Source organism: Podarcis pityusensis (genome assembly GCF_964106645.2).
Source record: "Podarcis pityusensis genome assembly, chromosome: 11".
Lineage (NCBI taxonomy): Eukaryota > Metazoa > Chordata > Lepidosauria > Squamata > Lacertidae > Podarcis > Podarcis pityusensis.
This window is the reverse complement of record NC_138036.1, coordinates 25990290-26009850: the sequence shown is the minus strand read 5'-3', so window position 1 is coordinate 26009850 and position 19561 is coordinate 25990290. Positions and strand designations below refer to the sequence as shown.

The 19561-nt window shown below is 39.2% G+C and overlaps 1 protein-coding gene across 15 annotated transcripts in view; it reads left to right on the top strand.

Moving 5' to 3' along the window:
* ADAMTS6 (ADAM metallopeptidase with thrombospondin type 1 motif 6) overlaps positions 1-19561 on the top strand; it is a 124681-nt gene that overhangs the window by 9697 nt on the left and 95423 nt on the right. For 6 of the 15 annotated variants that reach the window (XR_013977150.1, XM_080972369.1, XM_080972370.1 and 3 more), the window contains exons 2-7: positions 2976-3323; positions 4330-4697; positions 14547-14715; positions 16865-17082; positions 18359-18442; positions 19038-19183. Coding sequence is in view for 14 of the 15 variants with exons in the window: in XM_080972369.1 (XP_080828495.1) it covers positions 3227-3323; positions 4330-4697; positions 14547-14715; positions 16865-17082; positions 18359-18442; positions 19038-19183 (1082 nt within the window). In the remaining variant the exon portion in view is untranslated. The other 9 variants (XM_080972368.1, XM_080972363.1, XM_080972364.1 and 6 more) reach the window with 9 other exon arrangements.

The window sequence follows — 19561 nt, the reverse complement described above, 5'->3', positions numbered from 1 at the left end:
GGAAAACGTGTGCAGGGAATAAGAAACACGCAAACATATTGATCTAGGTTGTGAAATGTGCTTGTCTGTCAGGTAATTCTAACGGAAAGGGGAACTTATTTTCACTGAGCATATAAATATATATGGCTAAATTAAAAATCAAAATGGTTGGCATCTATCTGTCTCAGGAGACAATGGAAGAGTGCGCCTTTGGTACAGAAATCGAAATAAATTAACCAATATCTGTGCCAAATCCTTCATTCAAGCTCACATTACAGGAAGAAGAATGTTAAAGGCTGTAAGTGGTGGGAATCTTGGGAGGCTGGAGAATCTTGTTGTGGTCTGCCCTTCTTGTAGTACCACAAGCCAGGCATTGTATTCTGGTGGGAACAACACAGAGCTACAGGTAGGGGACCAGCTGGATAGCTTTGACAAAGGGAAGGTCAATGGCACTTGTTTGATTTGGTATTGTAAATCATTGTGACCTCATCCGTCACTCCGGAACGGCATGCAGAATAGTTTTTGTGGGGAGGGGAGACAAAACTAAAGGAGTAGAGCAATAAGGATTTCCTTGCTCAAGTCTATATCCCTGGGCAACAAATTAGAAGGGCCAGATGTGAGACTTGCTGATGCAAGTAGAGATGGACAGAAGCCAAGCTAGAAATTCTGACTGTAAACATTTGCTGTAAGACCTATGGCCTGATGAACGAAGTGAATGACCCATAGGAAAGTGCATCTTTTCTTGGCAGCGACCCGAAATAGCAGCAACATCCAAAAGTTCAACCAATAATATTGTTGCTCTTGGGGAAAAAATATATGGCTAAATGGCCAGGATCTGGGAGCACTTACCAGTGGTAGGATGGTAGAACAAGCCAAACTAATGAACTGCGAATGATCTTTGGTCATTAACTTAGGTACAGGAAACAGGAATCTAGTGAGGGTCAGCTATACCTGCCCCAGGGAAGCAATAGAGCCAGTTTAGAACTTAGAAAGGCTTCATAGTCGAGTGGGGGTGTGGGGGTGCTGTACCTCTGCTAGAGTTCGTGGCTTTGCACCTGGCATTCCAATCAGTTCCATAAATTGTCTCTGAACCTATCATTCAGAGGCAGAGAACGCCCGATGCAAATTGCCACTCATCTTTAGTTAACTTCCCTCTGAGCAGTATCTGAACTTCTGTAGTTCTGCTTCAGAAAGCAGTAAAAGAGAATTAAACACAGACAGGACAGCAGATCAAAACTCCAAGAGTTAATTAGAAAAATGCCTGCCAGAATCAGTGAGGTGATGGAAGGTCTTAAGGAGCTAATAGAAAGGCATCAAGGAGCATTTCACAACGTGGGTACAGCCATGAAAAAGGTTTTCTTTCATATCCCCACCAAACATAGCTCAGGTATAGTTTTCCTGGCTGATTGGAGGGGAACAGACAAGTTTATATCAGAGGAGACAGCGCCTCATTCTCCTAGTGCCGATAAGAAGGCAGGGAAGCAGCTGGCACTTCTAAATGTGCTCTGTGCACAGAAACGTTGTTTACCCCAGCCCATTTTCATATGTCCCCCCATCTTCATTTCTGACATTGTTGACTGCAACGCATGACCTTTCTGTTAAGAAAGGATTTTTAGTATAATTTTACTTACATTGTTTTAACATTTTCATTGTTTTGTTTTGACTACAAGTAGATGCACATTCTCAAGTCTCAGGCAGCTGTTAAGTATTAGCACAAAATATTTGGAGACCAGCATTTTGAGAGAAACAAAACAAAATCACAATTTTTATGCTGTGTAAGGGCCAACCATTTATAATGTGGCCATTTCCTAAAAACTTTAAAATGTGTACTTGTCACTGCAGATGCAACAACTTTCATGTGCGGTATTTTTTTTTTATAACATTTGTGGTTTCATGGGTTTTTATGAACTGTATAATTTGAAATGCCGAACTCATTTTTCTGCAACCAATGGTCAACGAGAATTTTGCATGAATAAAGTATGCAGGATACAGTCTTGTAAAACAGTAATAATGAGATCAGAAATTATATATTATTTTGCCGGAAGATATGGTATTTTGCTTGTCCCGGATTTTTCTTTTGACTATTGACACATCATGCTCTCTTCTTCACAGCCGAAATCAATGTAGTAGGTATGGAGTTCAACTTACTAAACTTGAATATGGTGCAGGGATGCTTTGCAGAGCACTATGCTGACAGGAAAGGGTGGAATTAGTGTGGCCATTGATATTAATATGATGATACAGTAGTGGATGTACTACTATATGTATTTACTGTTCTCAGCATTGCTCTCCTTCCTTCTCCTCATACTTAGGTGTGTGCTGCACATTGTCGCTCAGAAGTTGTTCAGCCTCCTTGATTTAGGCCTCGCTGTCTTCTGAGGAGGCCCTGACCTAAGTTCCATCTCCTGGAAGGACTAAGCTCTAGAAGGAGCATGACATTTACTGTGACAGTCTTGATGCTCAGAAACTTTCTTCCAAGAGTGGGTCATTCAGCCTTGGCCTTGCTTGCCATGGGAAGGAAAAGAATCCTTCTGCCCAAGCACCAGGCACCCAGCAATTTTGGACATGGCTGGATAGGGGAGCTGTTGGCCAGTGGCTGGCATCTCTTGACTGGAGCTATGCACTAGTCTTCCTGAAGAGCAGGGACTTATCAGGATGTATCCCTTGGCCTTTGAGAAGTTTGGGAAGGGTTGGCATAGTGGTTGTTAGGTTCTGCTTTGCTGACTGAACCTTCACTAACCTCCTCAACGGCTCTAGAACATAGCCTAGGGAACCTCCGAGGTCTTTAGCTCCACAGGGTAAAAAGAGATCCTTGTCTTGTCATTGGCTATCTTCCCTCATGGGCTCTCACCTTGGACAACCCATACAAAATGAAAACTAAAGAAGACTGATGCATTTGGATGTCTGAGGATGTTGAAAATTCTGTCTGTCTAATCAATTTTTTTTAAAATTAATATTGACTGAAACTAATTTTCAATGTTATCTATGCTTTCCAGGTAAAGAAATGGACAACAGTTGTTTGCTATTCACTTTAACTCCTCATTGACATGTGAAGGACTTATTTTTTAATTACTTTTGGACTGAAAATGTCTGCAGACATAGAAAAAAGTATATTATTCCAAAAAGCCTATCAAGAAGTGGAACCACAAATAGCTAATCCTGAAGAAATATAATAAATCTTGGTTATGGTGCAATGCTGGAGTGGAGTTAAAGCTGTAGCACATAGGTAGCCCACTTCTTCTAAATTATGGAAATTTTGTGGAAGATGTTGACCTGGATTTTGTGCTTAATTATGGTTTTGTCAGAATTTCACGGTGACAACAGGCTTTCGTATAGTTCTCAAGGTAGGGTTCCAACTTTTTAAGCTACCGTCATTTGTCACTTATTTCAGTTAATTAGTATTCTTTAACATTTATATTAATATTCATTGTGAGAGACCACAAAGGATTTATGGTGTAAAAATTTTAGTTATTCTCTGTGGGAGTAAAATTGGAGTATACGTTTTTTATTTTATTATTTAAGCATTGTGTATAGCTGTTAACACATTAGACTCCATTAGCAAATTGAAAAGTCAGTATTTTAATGTATTACTTCATAATAAAGAAATTACCAAATTAAAATATTGTTGAAGTACCTGAAGTAATTTATTTAGAACAAAAAAATAAATAAATTGAAGTTCTTGCTTTTTGCCTGTTCATTAAAAATGTGAAATCTACATGCTGAAATCTAGGGCCCTGTGTGCACTGCAATATATATCTTCAGTACCACTTTGTTCTCCCATTAATTAAAATGGAAATAGCAGCTGGTATAGGCCTACTTCTTCAATGCAAGTTAAAATAGGAATCCTTTCTGGCAGTGGGAGCTGTGCATGGACTGAAGCTTGTGCATCCTTATCTGATTGTTGAATCAGGGCACTAACCCAGCTTGTGCTCTTTTAAAATTAGTGGAGCTCACTGGTATTGAACTGTACCCTTTGACATTTACAACATGATTCTTTCCATACTAATCATTTTTTCTCTTGCTAATAGATAGGTAGATATTTACTTATATTTTTCAAATGGCACATCATGAAATAGGCAAATCATGAAATAGGCCAGACATTTAGCTAACATAATATGGATGAGTGGAATGTATATTTTAAGAACAGATTAATATTTTTTTTTCTGTTAGAAAGTGGGTATTTTCTTTAGTAAAGTCATTTTGTGTATTAATATGTTCACATGAACATGAATTTTGATGGTGCTTGGATATAGCAAAATGTGGATAATGTACTACTCCTTCTTGTGTCCTGTTATATTTTCTTCTCTTTTATGGCCATTTCTTGGACTGATTTACCATGTGGTTTCAAAGAGGAATTCCTGTCTTACCTTGAACACTACCAACTAACAATCCCAATAAGGGTTGATCATAATGGAGCCTTCCTCAGCTTTACTGTGAAAAATACTAAGCCCTCCAGGAGAAAGAAGAGGAGTACTGAACATTATGACCAAGAACTGGCAGTATCTAAATTATTTTTTAAACTTTCTGCCTATGGCAAGCACTTTCATTTAAACCTGACTCTCAACACAGATTTGGTCTCCAAACACTTCACAGTAGAATACTGGGGGAAAGACGGGCCTCAGTGGAAACATGACTTTTTAGACAACTGTCATTACACGGGATATTTACATGGCCAGCATGGTACAACTAAAGTAGCGTTAAGCAACTGCAACGGTCTGGTAAGTTCACGTTATGTATTCTAGCATGTTGGTATTCTTGAGTCTTTAAATCTTTAAATTTACAGCATCTCCCCGTTCACGCTATAATATCTCTATTATTATTATTATTATTATTATTATTATTATTATTATTATTATCATCATCATCATCATTACTACTACTACTATTATTTGGATTATGGCCATATAATGGGCATATGTTTGAACAGGGGGGCTTGAGGGCTGTCTATAGGGAAGAGGCTCCTGATGGATGTTAGCTCTAACACAAAGGGTGATCCCATTAGGACAGGACTGGGTGCGTCATTAAATGACAAAGGACACAGGTAGTAGCTGTGAGCAGGCCTTCCAATATATTCTTCTTGTTGCATAGTTGCAAGACAGTCACAGAGAGTCAATAGCTAATCAGAACTCAAACCAGATGACTGAGGGGTTCGCTGTGGTGAAAGCTGGAAACTTCTCCTAGGAAATTTAATCCAGTTCTGGAGGAAGATGCTCGCTGAAGCAAGCCCTTTTGTTAATTAATGGCCAAATGGAGGCTTAGAGATAGGCTTGCATTAGTTATGGCAATGGCTGTGGGAACTAATTAGGCTTGCAGTTATGTTGCAGATAATGCAAAGGTTCAGTATCATCCATGACTGCTGCTATGAAAGGAGGATTGGCTTAAACCAGCCTTCCTCAACCTTGGCCCTCCAGATGTTTTTGAGACTACAATTCCCATCATCCCTGACCACTGGTCCTGCTAGCTAGGGATCATGGGAGTTGTAGGCCAAAAACATCTGGAGGGCCAAGGTTGAGGAAGCCTGCTTTAAACCACCTCTGCTTCTTCTGATTTATGTGCATTGGCATTGCACTCATTGCCCAGAGCAAAGCTGAAATAGGCACATAGTTTTGAGGCATTTCAGTTAAACCACGCTTCTCAGTAACACCACTTCATTGTTTGCTGGTGTCATAGGGAATAGGCAAGCAGAGTGGTATCCAACATAGCTGTTTCGTTTGCACAAGGTCTTCCCCTTGCACAACAGAACTTCCCCTCTCCCCTCTCCCCAAGTGCTCCCCACCCCCCCCATCTGCTCTGGAACATTGGAGAAAACCCCAGAACAGATGGCAAGGGATTTTCTGGCAATTCTGGGGGAAGAACAACATGATGGCTGCTGCTTCAGTACTCTGAAAATGCAATAATCCCACAAACTCCAGGGAAAGCCATATCTTAGTGGTAGAGTATATGTTTTGTATACAGGAGGCCCCGGGTTCTAAACTCAGCATCTCCTGGTAGAACTGGGAGAGACTCCTGTTTGTAATCCTGGAAAGCTACTACCAATCAGTGCAGAAAATAGTGAACTAGATGGACTGACTCAGTGTATGGCAAGCATCCTATGTTCCTATGAAATGCCTGCATTGCATGAGCAAAAAGCATACAATGGTGCAAATAAAACAAACAAAAACCTATAGTTGAAAATACCATTCAAAAAATAACTTCTAATTAGTGGACAGGAATTGTAATCAGTTTTAGAAATCTGCATTGACATCTAATTTAGACAACTGTCCAGTGCAGGTACTGTAGTGGCTTTTTGATTATGTCATGATTATAATGTGAAATTAGTTTAACAGGAATAAAAGTATATCTTTTAGTGGGTGGGATAGTTTAAGCTTCTCTTAAGAAAACACTAAGTACTTAAAAGTACAATTTTCTGATGTTAGCCCATCTAATTAACCAGTTGGAGAAAATCCTTTTGGTTGACAAATGTGAAGAATATGGAGGAAGCAGAACTATTGCAGTATCACTTGTGATAAATCATAGCAAAAGGTGTACAGTCCAAGCCTACACAGTACTTTTGTAAGCTGTCCAGCTGTTGATTGGATTCTGGGTTGTTTTAGCAGTAAGTCTTATATGGAAAAAGACATGTACAGTTGTACTATAATTCAAGCCTAAAAATAACTGTAGAGTAGTCGGTTACAAAATTATGAAAGAGCACACCATGTTTGGAAACAAACACACTATTCACTACTGTAGTAAATCTTAAAGTGTAGCATCTATGATATGTGGAGATTGTTTCTCTATTCTACATAGAGACACCAGCCATAACTGGGTATCAGTTGCACTTAGGTGTCACAGGTCTCATTAACTTTCTAGAAATAGGATTAGTGATTGGAATTCCTCGATGTTGGAAATGGGCATGTGTCTGTTGAATTGGTCCTTGTTTGCCTGCAAGGTCAGTCAGCAGGGACACAGCTTTCTTTAGCTTTCTCTATCACTACTCACAAGCAGGTAGTAACTCCTCACAACAGGATTAACGGACTGTTATTTACCGTCCTTACAGAACTATGGAAAGACCAGGACCTGGATAATCTGTTATAGTTAGGTTTGGAAGGGAAGAGGAGAAAGCAAAAAAAGTCTGATCTTGTAAGCCCAATTCTAAAGACTGCCAGTTCCAGAGAGCTCACACATCAGGCATATACAGTGGATGCGCAGGTTGCGAACGTGATCTGTGTGGGATGCACGTCCACAACCTGCAGCGTCGTGCCTGCGCATGCGCAGGTTGTGATTTGGGGCTTCTTCAAATGTGCAGGTTGCGATTTAGCACTTCTGTGCATGCGCGACCGCTGAGACCTGGAAGTAACCCATTCCGGTACTTCCGGGTTTCGGCAGTCTGCAACCCAAAAAAACGCAACCTGAAGTGTCTGTAACCCGAGGTATGACTGTACTAGGCAAGCGAAATGGTACACTGTTTCTTTTGAAGAACTGAGGGCCCATCCAGACTTCTGCTTGTCCCACCACTTTCCCCCAGGAATACATGATCTTTACCACTGAATTGGAGCCTAATAAATTATTATAGTTAAGTTGTGGGTTGACATAGCAGACTACACAGCGATTTCTCCAAAGCAGCTCTTTATTTTGTAAGCTGGAACAGAACTGAGCAGCAAACAGCTCAGCCGGCCTTCTTTTATAGGCAGCCGGCTGTCAACATTGTAGCAACAACAACCCAGGGTTTCCTGCCTAAAATAACTGATGTGGACCTGAGTGAAAACTATCTACAGTATCCCCCTGCTGGCCCAGGGTGAGAACTTCAGTACATAACAATTATTATTAATAAATAATTATTATTCAGGAAGAGGGCCTTCTCGGTAGTGGCGCCTGCCCTGTGGAACTCCCTCCCATCAGATGTAAAGGAAATAAGCAACTATCCAACTTTTAGAAGACACCTGAAGGCAGCCCTGTTTAGGGAAGTTTTTAATGTTTGAAGTTTTATTCTGTTTTTAATGTTCTGTTGAAAGACTTCCAGAGTGGCTAGGTAAACCCAGCCAGATGGGTAGGGTAGAAATAATAAATTATTATTATTATTGGTGCTGGAGGAGGCAGCTCAGAAACTGACTTAAGCTGAGGTGACGCCCCAGAAAGAGGCTCTTTACTGACAGGAGGGACCAGCTCTGGTAGCATCCCTTTAGGACAGTGGTGGCCAAACTTGGTCCTCCAGCTGTTTTGGGACTACAACTCCCATCATCACTGACCACTGGTCCTGTTAGCTAGGGATTATGGGAGTTGTAGTCCCAAAACAGCTGGAGGGCCGAGTTTGGCCACCACTGCTTTAGGAGGTGCCTGACTAGAGTTGTTCTATGTCATAGGGGCAGGGCACCTCTTTGATAGCCTGCTTGAAGCTTCAGCTCCTGACTCTCTTGATCACTGGTGTCAAGGATGAAGAACAATGGGCTTCCTCCCGGGGAGTACTAAAACAGGGCTGAGTAAATCTTTCACAGTTCTTCCTACCTATACATCTTCATTTTGGACCTTAGGCATTTTTCTGTAACCAATTATCATTTTAAAACAGTGCTACTGGTTACTCTTAGATTCTCATTCCTTTCATTTATTTTGGCTGATTGTGAATATCCCGACTTTGGTTATTAATATTGTCATGTCTCTGAGGTACGAGAGATGAATTAAAACGATTGTTTTGTAAAACTGGTACAGTGAGATGCTGAAATTTATACATTACTTCAGATTTCGTTGTGTTCCTAGCCACAGACAGTCCTGGTGTGCTTGATTTCAGCGGTTAATACTGTGAGATTGAGTATAACTGGCCTCTGTCTCACTAGTGTGTGTCCTGTGCATGCATGAAAAAAAGGAGCAAGTGGCTAGAAAAACAAAAAAACAAATAGTACATTTTTATCCATTAGCATCCCAAGGGGAAAGTATGCTCACACAATCATTTGTCACCCAAAGCTATCGCAGGGGCTAAGTAAAATCGCCACTTCTGAAGACCAGAAGCATTCAGCTTGAGGTAGATCTTCCTGAACTGGGGTACATGGGCTCTCTCTGCATCCTTTTTGTTAAAAAACAAATGAACTACCATATATATCTCTAGTTATATATATATATCTATAAACAGGCCCTGAGAACTCTACATAATGTAAATACATGAGAGCTGCCTTTGAGGCAATAACTGCCAGTCCTTCATACTTCATATAGTATAGTATACTGTGGGTGCTTCAGGCAGGTGGGGGGATGGGCGAGAATTTAAAACCTGCTAACTGTCATATTGTGAGGATAATATTAATCCTTGGAATTCATTTACTGAATTCCCCACCACTGCTACTAAAATTACTTTTAGCACTTGAAAAGCTGGGGTGGGGAACTTAAAACATTGAGAGGCTATTTTACTTTTCAAAGGGAAAAGGGTATAAAGGAGAAAATCTATAATGGCTCTTAACAAATGAGACAAGTACAATGTTTCACCAAAAGAAGACTAAGCTAATGTCATTTTGCCCCTCACCCACCCCCATCCTCCAACACGTGGAAGCAGGTTTATGCTGTGGAAACTAGAATTTACAGTTTGAATGACCAACTTTAGAATTTTTTTATTTTATTGGTAGGCTGTTCTAGAACGTATTAACTACACATAATGGAGGCTTCAAGAAGCTGTCAGAGAATTGTCTGGAAAGAGAATGTGGAGGCCATTGATTGGTACATATATGTAATAGATGAAGTCATCTTTAAAAGTCAGTAGTTAGCAAATAATAGTACCTTCTCATGACATGAAGTGCATAGGAAAAAGGGAGTTGTCGTTCCAGATGCCTATTAAAAATGGTACAAGTTTTTTTTTTGTTTTTTTTTTTAGGCTAGGCCTATGTCTAGCATAAGGGTGAGATGAATAACAGTAAAATCCTATATATGTTTCCACAGAACTGACTCCTATGTAGATGTGCATGGGATTGTAAACCTAAACCTTATTTTTTCACTCTGTGAACCGAAACCTGTATTTGTATTAAATAACATCTCACCATAGTGAGAGAACAGTTGGAATGTGAGAGGAATTGTATATTCTCCACTCATAAGGCGGCGTAGGCAAATAGTGTTTTTTTTAATAAAAAAAATCTTCATGGCAGTGCTGATAAAGTTATAAAGAACACAAGTAGGACATGGAAAATGTCATTTTATTTATTACTGAAGATATTTTAGGTAATAGCAGTGTAGAGCTGGGTGTCTCTCATGAGTTTGTCCTCATTCACTTATTAAGGTGTTTGTTTAAGGTATTTGTATACTGCTTATCAAATAGACTTCCCAAAATAGTTTATGTAAGATGGTTACAAAAATAAGCACTGATTTTTAAAAGAAAGTTACAATAAGATGTTTGGGCATTTCTTGACTTTTAATATCAACATTGCACTGCTCAGTGTTTTTCTAGTATTTGGATTCTGGATTTTTATTGACATTTCTACATTTTAGCTTTGTTATTTTATGGTTGTTTTTTTTACTTTGTAAAACTTTTTATATTAAGCAGTTGATAGATTGATTAAATTAATAAGGAATAATTGATTAAATCAATAAGGAATAAAGATAACTGTTTCTTAGAAGAAGCTGTAATTGCTTCTTCTCCACTCCTCTGAAGGGCAAAATAGTTCTGCAGAGACCCATCCCTGTGGTGACAGTGGGAGGAGAGGTGCCACCACTGGGAGCAGGATGGTGGGAACTCGCCAGTTCATTTCTTCTCCATTCCCCTTTGCAATAGTAATACAGTCATACCTCGGGATAAATATGCTCAAGTTGAGTGCTTTCAGGTTGCACTCCGCGGCAACCCGGAAGTAACGGAGCGCGTTACTTCCGGGTTTCGCCGCTCACGCATTCGCAGACAGTCAAAATGACGTCATGCGCAGACAAGCTATCGCGTCTTGTGTTCTGTTCGGGATGCGAACGGGGCTCTGGAACAGATCCCGTTCGCATCCTGAGGTACCACTGTAGTAGTAGTAGTAATAATAATAGTAGTAGTAGTAATAGTAATGATGATGATACCACAACTGCATTTAGAGGCATGGAAGACAATTTTAAAAGTTTGTAGCATTCAAACATATGAAAAAGGTGAACTTTCAAAGCTGTCGTCCTTTGAAGTAGGTTCTATTGAAATACTGTATTGGCCCGAATATAAGCCACGCTTTCCCCTCAAATTCCAACTGGAAAGTAAAAGTGCGGCTTATATTCGGAACCGAGCGTTGGACACCCGCCTCCCGACACTACTGCCCTGAATGGTAGTGTCCCCAAGCTGGCGCTCGGTTTCAAGCATGCTGCACGCCCGCCTCCCAGCACTACTGCCCCCGTGCCCCCTGTTCAGGGCGGTAGTGCCGGGAGGCGGGCCGCACCCGCAAATAAGCCTTGAATTTTAAAGGTATGGCTTATTTGTGGGTGCATCTTATATTTGGGCCAATATGGTAAATGAAATTTTACATTGTAGTAAATTATTTGACAATTGCAGTTAATTTTTAAAATGCTTGAAAAATTTGATGACTATGCTTGTTGCCACTTTTGATCTCAAAAGAAGAAAAGTATTTGGAAAACCAGAATCAAATAATATTATGTTCTGATTCCTGTAGACTACTACGCTAGCAAATGAATGTAGGATCAAGCAAATGATCCATTCAGAATTTTATACTTGTTTGCTAGAAGCAAAATTAGATATTATAATGTTTTTTTCTACTAATAGTGTTGATTTTAATGGTCAGTGTATAGACAGGAAGTATTAGATTAAGCAGGGAGGCTAGACACAACCTGAGATATTTTAATAAGTCGGGGATGGAAAGACCTTTAAGCTCTGGACTTCATTTTACCTTCCACCACAAGCTAGGATAATCAGCATTCTCAGAGGTTTAGTTAACATAGTCCCTCATTCACAGATGAGGGTTGTTTATTGGAGCCCAACTCTTTTACTTCCTTGATGGGAAATCCTTTTGAACTTCTGGCCATCTGCCACCTTCAATAGTTTTAATACAGTGTTGTTATCCCTTACTTTAGCTCAGGGGTTCCCAGACTGGTATGTGAGCTTTATTCAGGTGGCCCATGGCGTGTCTGTAAAAATAAGATTAAAAAATCATACAGCCTGTAGCACAGCACATTACAATTTCTACAACAAGCAGAAAAATCATTAACTGGTCCACCAAAAGCCTCGGCTATTTTCAAGTGTTCCATGGGAGGGTGAGGAGTTTGGGAACTATTGCTTTAGCTAAAGAAGTTTCATTGCACCAGACTGACCTTCCAGTTACCTGCAGTTTTTCCTGTTAGGCAGTTACACAAAGTATTATCTGCAGTCGCACACATTTCTACAGTAGCTGCAGAAGTCGTGAACCTATCACGGGGCTTTTCTGTTATTTATGCCATCTGCAACTGTCTGTGAATAGAACATAGTGGGGTGGCACTGGTTCTACTTCTTTACCACATATATGGGAATCTACTGTTCATGTGCAAGTCAAAAACACTGATGTTGTAGACTTTTCCAGAAGATCATGCCTGTGATAGACTGTGATAGTACATTCCCATATGTCTGATTGCGTTGAATATCCACTCAAAGAACCACAGCTTACAGGTAAACAGCTTTGTTTACTGCAAAATAGCAAGTCTCTCTTGGTATTATTGCAAGTTTAGATTAATTATGAGTTTACTGTGGAAACTGTGTGGGAGTTCTTCCTGCATTTTGATGATCTGTTAATCTGCTCAGAGTTGGTGGCTCGTATTTAAAATGTTTTTATGAGCAATATAAATAGCATGAATACATTTTATTGGTCTTTGCTTACATGAAGGTCGTGTGTAGTGTTAGGTTTCAGCATCTGGATAAAAACAGAAGCTTTCAATAATAATTGGTTTGACTCAATCTTGCAATTTAAAATGTATTTTTTAGTGCATAATGTGATATTAACAATTTGTATTACAATATGTGGCACTACAACATCTGTGTGTCATTGGTTGAAGTTTTGCTCCGAATGGTTTGACTGGAACAATTTTGTTTGGGTGTAATTGTTATGAGTATAACTATATTCAAGCATGATTTTTTGTTTTTATAATTTTACATAATTTGCACTGAGACTTCTTGCTTTGTCACCACACCTATATAAATCTAGGTGAATATATTTATTGAGAGCAGCTTTAAATGTTAATTACATACGTGAGAACAGCAATGTTATTATTTCCTGCATGTTTTCCCAAGGAGGTGTGCACAACATGTCTCCACGTAAGGATATTATTTAGAGAAATATGTGAGGGTTTACTCTTAATCTTAATTGTATACACATAGGGTTAGATCCAAACATAGACATGCTTAGACTAGATCCCCTGAAATCAATTAGGACTAAGTACCACCAATTTTGGGACACGGGTTGCGCTGTGGGTTAAACCACAGAGCCTAGGACTTGCCGATCAAAAGGTTGGCGGTTCGAATCCCTGCGACGGGGTGAGCTCCTGTTGCTTGGACCCTGCTCCTGCCAACCTAGCAGTTCAAAAGCACGTCAAAGTGCAAATAGATAAATAGGTACCGCTCCAGCGGGAAGGTAAACGGTGTTTCCGTGCGCTGCTCTGGTTTGCCAGAAGCGGCTTAGTCATGCTGGCCACATGACCCGGAAGCTGTACCCTGGCTCCCTCGGCCAATAAAGTGAGATGAGCGCCGCAACCCCAGAGTTGGCCACGACTGGACCTAACGGTCAGGGGTCCCTTTACCTTTACCATCCATTTCAGAGGATCTGTGCTAAGCATGACTAAGTCTGCGCCTACTCACAAATCCAGGAAACACAGCATGCAGAAAAAACTTAACACATGGCTGAGAGCAATAAGGCAAACCATTGCATCTGAAATTCTCCTGGCTTGTGCTGGCAGGAGCAGAGGTTGGGAGCCATTCTTTTTTCTTCTGTTCTGCCAGCACCAGACTAGTACAGCTGTGAAGACCACACTACTCTCAAGACAACTCAGTGCATCCATAGTGCATCCACCCTGTAATGTGTCATTTTGGGGCGCTGTGCTGGCTATTATTGGTAGGATAACTACTGGTGGTAGTGTTCCAACTGCTGCACTTTCCAACGCTGCAGTAGGAGCCTCCTGTAAATGGAGGCCAGCACACAGGCATGTCCACTTTATCCTAACTTCATCACTAACAGTTGAGGTAGAATTGCACTCTTTCTTATTTGTACATATTATTAACACCTGTAGCTTCAGTATTATATGAATGATAGCCAGCTAAACTAATCATACAGTACATCCACTGAAATAAATGGAGTTAATTAGCTGAAGTTCACTGATTTCAGTGGTCTATTCTGGGTACAAATTAGTTGGATATCGTGTTTTTTTAATACTGTGTTTTGGAAAGAGACTGAAATTAGTAGAATCAAATTCATTGAGAGATAGACTGAAGTGTACATTGTGCAAGCTATAATTGAATTCCTGCATAGGAATAGGACTTGTTAATCCTTAAAAGGTAAAGGACCCCTGACAGTTAAGTCCAGTCACGAACTTCAAATTAAATATTTTCTACAGAAATGGCTTTGGCCTTGTATTTTTTGATGCCAGATAACTTATATGCATTATTTTTTCTTCCTTCTATTAAGCACGGTGTTATTGCTACAGAAGATGAAGAGTATTTTATTGAGCCTCTAAGAAATGTATCCGAAAATGCCAATCATTTTAGTTACGAAAGTGGTCATCCTCATGTTATTTACAAAAAGTCTGCAATGTACCATCGACTCTTCTATGATTATACTCATTGTGGTCTCTCAGGTAAATAAGTTACAATGACAGTAATGGGTTCATTCCCTTTCTTTGATAAAATATCAAGATAATTTTTGTTTTCTTTCAAAGGAACCATCTATCTTTGGCATTTATGATTTTATATTATTTTTCCAGGCTAAGATCTGGAACATAATGAGTTTTATGCAATGCTGCACCTGTGGGCTCCTGCCAGTGCAATGGCATTTTGTTTCCTCTCCCAACCCGAACTCCCGAGCTGATTTTGAGGGTGCAGGGTAGGGGCTGGAGGGGACAGGGTAGGAAGAGGAAGTTCCTTGGGGCACCCTGAAGTGCCTTGCATCAGTGGAGCTGCAGTGTTGGATGAGACCCAGTGTCTTTGAGGCAAAGACTGAGAATAATCCCTTGTGTTATGGCTATACTGTAAGTCTCGCCAACACTTTTGGGTTCACAGGCACATTTTCAAACTGAAGATATTGTTCTGGGCACTACACATACCCTACAACCAAACACACATTGCAACCTGGCCAATTAGCTACTACAGAATGCTTCTTTCAAGCTTAATTGTAGTGGGGGAGGGGACCCTGCAAATGCTGTGGAAGGGCTCATTAGGGACATGTATGTCTGTGAGCACCATGTTGGTGATCCCTGCTGTACTGCATGTGCCACTGCTACCAATTTGGCATCTTAGGGAGATGCCCAGCCTTCTTCTGCCCCTTAATATTCCTAGAGCATTTCTTCCTACAATTTGCTTCTTGTGTAATGTTGGCTAATGCTTAGAGATATGGCTGCCTCTCTTGGACTTTTTTCTTAATTCTGCTGCAATAATGCCACTGATTGCTGCTGCCGTGGTATGGGGGATGAAACTGGCTCCAAGCAACAGAGTAAATGGAAGATGTGACCCATTGTGCTGTCCATGAAAACCATGTGCCTTACCTGAATGCTACACTGCCTTTACACCATAGAATATAGTTCTTAAAATAACACTTCCTGATGCCTTTACTGATAGTGTAATTGTTTCCAAATATTTTTCATCTAATCATAAGAACTTAAAATATATCAAAATGTATAGGAAATTCCTCAATAGTATAGTATTTGTCACAACAAGATTCAAGGTATTCCTATTTCACTGTAAATAATAGTCAAACAATTTAATAAACAATAAACAATAAATGCTGGAGACATTTTGTAACTGGTGTAAAAACAGTTGGTCGTTTCAATGTGTTGGATCCAGAGAAACACAAGTAGAAAGGGGAACAGTCACAAATCTGGTTCTGCCAGATTTTGGGCATTCCCCAATCAAGAGATATTTTTCAGGGAGATTGGGAGGGGCAAGGAGTCACCCCGCCCCAACTTTTACTTGTGTTTCTCCAGATACAGCACAATAAAAGTTGTTTCACTACTGATGCTCTCACAAAATAATCAGGGTGCAGTGGGGGTAAGGTCCTATTATAAGTAAATTAGAAATAAGTTAATATTATAAATGCACTATTTTATATATACTAATTTTTGCATTCACGTTTGTGTTTTTCTTTCTGGTTCAAATTTGAGGAGGCATGAAATAATAAACTTATGGTTTAGCTGAAGTATAAAACTTATTCATAGCAGAATATTTGAGCCCATATGAAACTTTGGGCATACTTATATGATCAAATTAGATTTTTCTCCTTCTTTTCTTCTACTATGGCTCTACTTTTTATTCACCTTGAAGCAAGAACCTATTTGTATCCTGCTTTGTGATTGGTTAGAAATCTATTCAAAATTTCAGTCAATCTCATATTCTGGTCTGCAAAATTTGGACTTCCATACACTGATTGCTCAGACTGTGAACACATGTTTAACCATGTGTAAGTCCTGCAATTCATTGTGGACATCTATCACATTGGTGAGTGATAAATAAATTTGTATGTTCATGCAATCTTCCTCGCTTTTAGTAGAAGCGATATGTGACAATGTAAAAGAGAATATCCGAAAAGGCTTAGTGCAAATACAGCTTTTAATATTGAAGCAGGCTGTCTGATATCTTCTAAGGAAAAATTAAGATGTATAATGTTTATTAAAAGATAGTGCTCACAACAAAAACTCTTCAAGAATTTTGAAGAGACTATAAATATAAAGCAGATGTACATGAAGATGTTAATATAGCAATCCACTTGATGTCACTAATTGTTTTGATTCCTAGAAGACCTCACAGGAAGCAGTAAACCTTGGTGGTTGAACAATACCCTTGCTTTTCCAACTTTACTTCCAATTAATCACACATTAAGTAGTCACCATCGACTGAAGAGATCAATAAGCACTGAACGTTTTGTGGAGACGTTGGTAGTAGCAGACAAAATGATGGTGGGATACCATGGTCGCAAAGATATTGAACATTACATTTTGAGTGTCATGAATATTGTAAGTTTGATCCCTCTACATGTTGATACAACTCATTTTAATATTGAGGGCATTGTTGATGTTAATTTCAAACCTAAGAATGTGTTTGTACCAGCTGTGTTTTCCAAGTTAATGAATGGGAAGTGTACTGCTCACTTCTCTTGCAATGCTTCTAGTAAGGTGTCGAGTGAGATTGCATTAGGAACTGTGTCCCCAACAAGCTTTTTCTTAGAAACGGCTCATACAGGTGCTTGCTATCAAGTAAATTCACTTGCAAGCTAGCAAGTTCAAGTGGTAAAATGCAAGCTGCTTCTGCTTCCATGTTTCACTCAGGGTAGGCGGTGGGAACTAATGCTTTTCCTTTGTTGGAGCTAGGGTAGCTCAAAATAGGGTATTGGCGCGCTGTGCAGAAGTTGAGGAGGAGGCTGAGTATTCAGGTGCACAATATAAGGAACATTTGAAGCAATGCTCATATTCCTAATTCCACGTGTATCTGATTTGGGTGAAATGGTATGGGGGGCAGGGAGTCTATGTAGTTAGATGCCAGCATAACTTTTACAGTTCTTCTGTGTGTGCCACAGAAGCTGCAGTGTGGGTAATAAGATTCTGCTGTTAGTTTTAAGATAGGGCTTTTGTACTACAATTTTTCAGTCATATAAAAATTAGTTTCCAGCATTCTATCATATTTTAATCCAGTCATGTTCTCACTGAGCTGATAAACCTGTGGACTGTACTACTTCAGCTTATTGTTTACTCATAGGACTGAATGTACTTCCACATACATAAAAAATACAGCAAATAGAATACTAGCATGTCAATGAGAAGAAAGAACCCAGGGTCAGAGTCTAAGGAATGGCTTGGGGCAAGGAGCAGGTTAGGTTTCCACATCAACAGTGTTCACAAGTGTATTCCTTTACAAATTCTCCTCTAGAAGTGGATAGTTGCCTTAATTCTTACTAGGAAAAGTAATTAATTGCACTTGGAAACAGAAGAATGCAATATATTGACCCTTTTGAGCCCATATACTATTATAATAACAGGCATTTGGCTAGCATTGACTTAACAAATTCGCAGAACATTTTTACTGGGTATGGAATTGGGCTTGCTACAGGAATGGTTATGATGTGGGTGGGTAGTAGTGAATAAGAGTTGGAAAAATTCTCCATACCCTTCTCTCTTGCTTTTCAGACTTGATGTGACTTAGGTAGTACTGTTAATAATCTGCACTGGTTAATAATAAACATTTGTAGATTTTTTTTGTCTGACTTTATGTCTTTTCTTATTTTCTGGAGGTCAGGTTGCCAAACTTTACCGTGATTCCAGCCTAGGAAACGTTGTGAATATTATTGTGACTCGTTTAATTGTTCTTACAGAAGATCAGGTAAGAATGAGTTGTGATATAAATATCAGTCCCCTAAAATATAAATCACACAATCAAAGTATAATAATATTATGTACCTAATAATTGTTTAGAAAAACAGTATTCGATAATCAAACCTCATCTGCAAACATTTTATGATCTTAAAATTAGAAATTAAATGGTATTAATTTGCAATGTTTTTCAAGATTTTTACTTTTATTTAATGAAAATGTGTGACATACATGGGATATTTGGATGCTAGAAAGTTGTCACAGCTTGTTTTTTTGTTTTTGTATTTTGAAAGTGTAAGGGCTGCCTTCAATATTTAAATAAATTTTCACACATGAAACTAATCTGTGGGGAAAAGGTAACATTTGAAACTAATCTGTAATATTACTTTTAACAAATCGATTATTGAAGTTTAAATTAAATCTATGAGATCTATATGCACAAAATAATTTGTAGGCCAGATTTAACACAGATGAAAATTGGCAAGAAGAAATTATTCCTAGAAATCACTGCTTCTAATTATAGATCAGATTTAGACTTCAGAAGTCTTAACCACTGACCCTAGTAATTTGTTTGGAACATTTCTGGTATGCATGTTGTATTGCAGCCAAACTTGGAGATAAATCACCATGCAGACAAGTCCCTTGATAGCTTCTGTAAGTGGCAGAAATCCATTCTCTCTCACCAAAGTGATGGAAACACCATTCCAGAAAATGGAATTGCCCACCATGATAATGCGGTCCTTATTACTAGGTATGGTTTGTTGAAATTATCTCATTTTTTCTCTTTTCTGTTTCTCATTTGTTTGTTTTCACACGAAGAAACTAGAGTTAAATTTGTAGTAATGATGTGCAGGATAAAAAATATTGCTTGTGTTTCATATTGCAATAAAACACTTAGTAGTTCGAACTACTATTTTCCATTCAAAAGTGGAAAATGACTATTCAAAACTTACATGAAATTAATGTATGTGACTGTCTGTGGGATGAATCCAGACTTTGCCTCCCAGGAACGGAAAGTTTTATTTTGTCCATGAAAGGTTTTTGATTCAATAGAGGGATTCCATGACTGATTTCTCCCCCTACTGCAGCCCACTTCTGCTCGCTGAAAATGTGCTCCAAAAGGCAGGGG